Source organism: Palaemon carinicauda, chromosome 22 (genome assembly GCF_036898095.1).
Source record: "Palaemon carinicauda isolate YSFRI2023 chromosome 22, ASM3689809v2, whole genome shotgun sequence".
Classification (NCBI taxonomy): domain Eukaryota; kingdom Metazoa; phylum Arthropoda; class Malacostraca; order Decapoda; family Palaemonidae; genus Palaemon; species Palaemon carinicauda.
In genome coordinates this window covers 9223545-9229512 of record NC_090746.1, presented here as the reverse complement: position 1 = coordinate 9229512, position 5968 = coordinate 9223545, and the positions used below count along the sequence as shown (strand labels likewise).

Here is a 5968-nt window from a genome sequence, read left to right as displayed (position 1 = left end):
TCAAGGATAAAGGCAAGGCCGTCTGAGCGAGGGGAGTAAACCAAGTCACGTGCTCGAGTGCCACATGATTGGTCGGGAGGTATATATGCCGGCGAGGGAGCATGGTCGAGCCAGTATCCCCCCGACAAGAGAACGGTGAAGGATTGCTGTCGTGTCTTTCCCCTCGCTCGTTCCTCTCTCACTTTTCCCTTGGCTCGCCAACTGCTTGGCTGACTCGAAAGTTGTGGGAAACTTAAGAAGTTGATGCGTTATCGGTCTGTGTGTTTCAGTCTTGAAATGTGGATATACGTGTGATGGATTTATCTTGTATATTATTCACCTCTTTGACTTAGTGGAGTCTACATACTAAAATAATGCTTGCCTGAGTTTATAATCTTATACATTGAATTTCATATCAGATATTAAGCATTTGGTTTTGTGATGCCATAAACAATATATTAATCCCTTCAGTAAAATGCTCATGTAGTTGAGAAACAATGACATTTAAAATCAAAGAAAGTTTCATTCGAATTTTGTCGCAAAATAGGAAATCTATAAAGAATTCTGTCGATGCGTCTATACATGGTTTAAGCAATAGTATTTCGTTTAGTTTTTTATACCTTTTAGTAACTGAAAGACTAAACAGAAGATAAACTATATTTATGTTTTTTGAAGACGATTTCATCTCTAAATGAAAACATATACGATATCCGGTGGCTTCATTTGCAATAGTGAATTTGGATCTGCAAAGTCTGCTCGACTGATTGAATAAACTTTTAGTCTAATATTGACAATGCATTTAAGTGGAGTAACTTAGCGTAAGTTATCCTGTAATTTTCAAGCAAGTTTTCATCTAATCTGTAACTGTTTGTAATGGTTTCACCAAATTATGAATAGTGATTGACGTAACAGAACTGTTTTTTCTCTCAAAATGTTGTAGGGACAGTTCCAAAAGTATTTTCAGTTAATGGAGAGGGATAACTCAAAGAATCATAATGTTGACGTTAAGGGAAAGCCAATCCACAAAAGAAAGTATTCTAGTTGTTCAGGAATGGAACATTGCTTCAAAATTCTTCTAAAAGTTGACTAAGTAGAAAATAAAAAATATTAAACCTCAATTTGTAAAGTATAGGTTGATTAAGACTTTTAATCAAAACGTTTTTGCGAGTTATGGGCCAACAAGAAATACGGTTTTCTCAATTTGAAAAGTATTCTGTAAAAAGGAAAAATTTTACTTTGAGTTTTCGAGGACCGATGTTCGAAATGTTATTACTCTCGCACATTGAGAACTGTCAAGTTTAGTGATATAGATTTCGACAGAAAGGCTTAAGAATGAAATAGTGAATATTCGAGAATGACAATGGATCCGTCCAGAAGTTTCCTTTCCAGTAGTAGCGGAAACTCCTCCTCAATCATGGAAACAGCTGCTACCCCATCTTTCCTCACCGAATATCCCAGCTTGGGCCTTTCCAACGGGAGGGACACTTTCATGGCCTCCGCCCATAGGAACACTTTAGAATTCGTCATGGATGCCGGAGGCCCTGGCGTCGAAGTCAACTCTAGTGCCACGGCCACTTTGCCTATAGCAAACAGGCTCTCGGAGGAAGGCTATTACCTCTCGGCTTTCTTTCTCCTCCTGATAGGACTCTTCGGTATCTTCAACAACCTGGTGGTCTTGATCGTCATGGCCAAGAATAAGCAGGTCAGGGATTCAATCTCTTATATTTGATGGCTAAAACTCAAATATATAATGTATATGAACACCACTTAATATCGAAATCACTCTGCTAAGGGATCAGAGACCCAAGGGAAAATTGATTTTGTTGATAATAGCTCTGGTGGGGCAAGGATTCGAACCCTGATCAAGTCGACCACCTTTACTACCACCTCAGTTCCGACTTGGTTAGGGTTCCAATCCTTGCCCCCACCAGAGCTATCATTAACAAAATTAATTCTTCTTGGGTCTCTGATCCCGAAGCAGAGTGAATGCGATATGTCTCTCTTATATGTCTGTGTATATACATACACAGACATATAAGAGAGAGAGAGAGAGAGAGAGAGAGAGAGAGAGAGAGAGAGAGAGAGAGAGAGAGAATTTCATAGTTGTAAAACTCTGTAAACCCCACACCAAATATATGATATATACATATATACACACACATTTTATATATATATATATATATATATATATATATATATATATATATAGTGTGTGTGTATAAATGCATAATAATATATGTATGCTAAGTATACAAGAAAAATAACCACATGAAATATTTAAAAGACTGTGAATCCTCTTCTGTTTCTTTTATCTTTGTGGCATCATTTAGAGTACCAGGACTTTTCACAAATTCTTTTGGCCATCGAAAAGACAATAGGTAGAAAAACAGTTGATAGTAAATATCATACTTTATTCTGTTTAAAAGTATAAATTCCACACCATTTTACTATAATATTAATACACATATAGTTTTAATTTCCATTGTTGACACACACACACACACACACACACACACATATATATATATATATATATATATTTGTGTGTGTGTGCTCATGCAACACTACTCATGACCATTTGTTTCTTTAAAACACCAGGCGACAAAAACTCAATATTGATTTTATTTTATCTTGGAATAGCTTATATTAAAATGGGCATCATATCTTGTCCATCTATTTCATAATTAGGAGAGACTGATAGTGAAGTCAATTGGCAGTTCTTTATTAAAATCCTATTTGATTATAAATTATTTTTAAGGTAGATTGAATTCGATATAAACACGTACTCTTAAAATATTTTTTCGTAAACATATAATGGTTGTTTTACTTCTAATCGTTTTAGCGCATTTTTTTTCTACTCGTTTTAGAGCAATGTATTGTAAATTTAAATCCATTCAAGTGGAAAAACATCACCCTCCACAAAATGAAAGTTCATCGTATGTATAAACAATTTACCTAATTAAGTATATTGATGGTGATTGTGTAAGGGAAAATATGGACCACTTGGAATTTAAACCCTTTATAAAAAGATCGCGGCAAATCATTCAAGGAATATATGATATTTTTGGCCATAGAATGTGATTAAAAACCTATAAAATTAAGGAATGGTTGGGCCATAACGTTCATTAGAAAATAGTAAAATAAAAATAGCCATCCATAAATATCCAGAGGTGCAGTTTATGTAAGATTTGATATGGGCGATACGTTACCCTAATGGAGTAGTTGCTAATTGCCTGGATCCATAAGTCACGTATTTGTGTTAACGCTGTCCAGGGTTCAAGTTTTACTCTTCGATAATACCTCCTGATATACTGCATACACACACACACACACACATATATATATATATGTATATATATATATATATATATATGTGTGTGTGTGTGTGTATATATATATATGTATATATATACATATATATGTGTGTGTATATATATATATATATATATATATATATATATATATATATATATATATATATATATATCAGCCATTGCTGTTCCACTGCAGGACAAAAGATTCAGACATGCCCTTCCATGTTTTTTCTATGCCAGCCTATATGCCCAAATTTTTTTTAGCTCGTCAATCTACCGTCTTCTCATCATTCTCCTGGTTCGTTTGCAATCTCTAGGGACCCATTCAGTTATTCATAATGTCCATCTATTATCTGTTATTTTCATTATATTCTTACAAGTTGTTAGAATATCCTTTACTTTTAGTTTGCTCTATCCATCTTGCTCGTTTTCTATCTCCTAGTCCTATTACCATCATTTTTATTTTCATTATTCTTAGCATAGCTCTTTGAGTTGTGTATATATATATATATATATATATATATATATATATATATATATATATATATATACACACATATATATGTATATATATACGTATATATGTATATTTATATATATATATATATATATATATATATATATATATATATATATATATATATATATATACTGTATATCTATGTGTGTGGGTGTGAGTGGGTGTGCGTGCGGGGGCTTCCAGTGTACTTTCCAGTTTTGTAAAGTACAGGTTTGAAACCTGTCTAGATTAGGGGCACTTATCATTTAAAAAAATACTTTCTGAACTTCATTCATAAGGCTGAGAAAGCGAATTCGATATTAAATCTATTTGTACCAACATTTGAATGTTAATTATATATGTATGAATGTATGAATATGTTGGTGAACGTAGATACCTAAAGAATACGATGTAAGTTAAGATTGCCAAAAGAAGTGTCCAAATACTTAAAATAGCAAACTGAATAATTCCAAAAATATATATGCATTTCTAAAAATTTTAACACTTGCCTATTTTCTGATCTCTCGAATTAAAGGTTATGTGAAACTGTGAATAAGTAATGAATATTTTCTTATTCTTTTCATTTTTACTTATTTACAAGATTACATTATATATATTTTGAAAAGGCACTGAATTGGGCAATGATAATATTTTTCAAGGACATATATTCTAGTGAAGGGCTTTAAATATTTTTTTTTTTCATTTTTATTTACAAGACTGTGGATTATCTATATTTTAAAAGTCATTGAATTTGGCGAAAATGATATTTTTCACGAAAATGTATTCAAGTGAAGTGCTTTAAATGTTAATCTTATTTTTTTCCTTTTTTCTCCCTTCAACTATTAATGATCTAAATTGGGAGGAAAGGTCTTCGATGTATAGAACTTCACTAAAAGGAGAGACGAGTCTAGACAGATTATTTTGAAATCACTCTTATTTGTGGTCTAACTTTAGTTATTCGAAGATATTCGTAATGAAATACTGTCGTTACAATACACAGATACGGCAATAACGTCACGAATTGATTCAATTTCGTTTTTGGCATAAAAGATAATGAATCAAAGGATAAAGAAAAAAGAATTATTATTATTATTATTATTATTATTATTATTATTATTACTAGCCAAGATACAACCCTAGTTGGAAAAACAAGATGCTATAAGCCCAAGGGCTCCAGCATGGAAAAATAGCCCAGTGAGGAAAGGAAATAAGGAAATAAATAAATGATGAGAATAAATTAACAATATTTCATTCTAAAAACAGTAACATCGTCAAAACAGATATGTCCTATATAAACTATTAACAACGTCAAAAACAGATTTATCATATATAAACTATAAAAAGACTCATGTCAGCCTGGTCAACATAAAAACATTTGCTCCAACTTTGAACTTTTGAAGTTCTACTGATTCAACTACCCGATTAGGAAGATCATTCCACAACTTGGTAACAGCTGGAATAAAACTTCTAGAATACTGTGTAGTATTGAGCCTCATGATGGAGAAGGCCTGGCTATTAGAATTAACTACCTTATTTTATAATTAAATACCTTATTTTGTTGCTCCAGAAAAACGAGATCCATATGAATTTGTGACTTTGAAATTAAAGTTCAGATGGGCAACTGAAGATGGAAAATGGTTTCAAATTTATCAAAAATTTTATTTACCCGTTGAAAAGAGATATTGGAATTTCCAAGGATTTAAGTGACCAAAAGTAACTTTGTTTATTTTCGTTTAATGGTTATTATCATTTTTGGTTTTGAATAAAAATTTCCTTTTGGTATTCTTAGTAAATTATTTTGATTTTTATGGTTATAATGTATTTTTATGAAGTAAACGTTTATAATAGCTAATAATTTTATTATCGTAAACAACCACGATATCATTAATATAGATTATTGGAAAGAAAAAATGTAAACTCCCAGTAAAAGGTATTTCTGTTATTGACATACTTAGAAACGGCTTACTTCCTTAAAATGCATAATTACAATCCAGCTTCTAAATTATATCCATGTGATTAAAAAAAAAAATGCATTGAGTACTATATTGTCCTTCAATAGTAAAAAAAGTAAGTAGAAAAAAAATACACGAATCCAAAAAGTCACGTATCTGTACGGCTAAGATTGGGTAAACTCTCGAGGCAGTTCCAGAATCTTATAACAAAAAAGAAAAAAGAT

The 5968-nt window shown here is 31.8% G+C and overlaps 1 protein-coding gene across 1 annotated transcript in view; it reads left to right on the top strand.

Moving 5' to 3' along the window:
• Nucleotides 1–216: 216 nt before the first annotated feature.
• Nucleotides 217–5968, top strand: part of LOC137616314 (parapinopsin-like) — a 501664-nt gene continuing 495912 nt past the window's right edge. Inside the window, exon 1 of the mRNA XM_068345962.1 lies at nt 217–1681. Within this exon, the coding sequence (XP_068202063.1) occupies nt 1334–1681 (348 nt within the window). The 5' untranslated portion in view covers nt 217–1333. The remainder of the gene's footprint in view (nt 1682–5968) is intronic.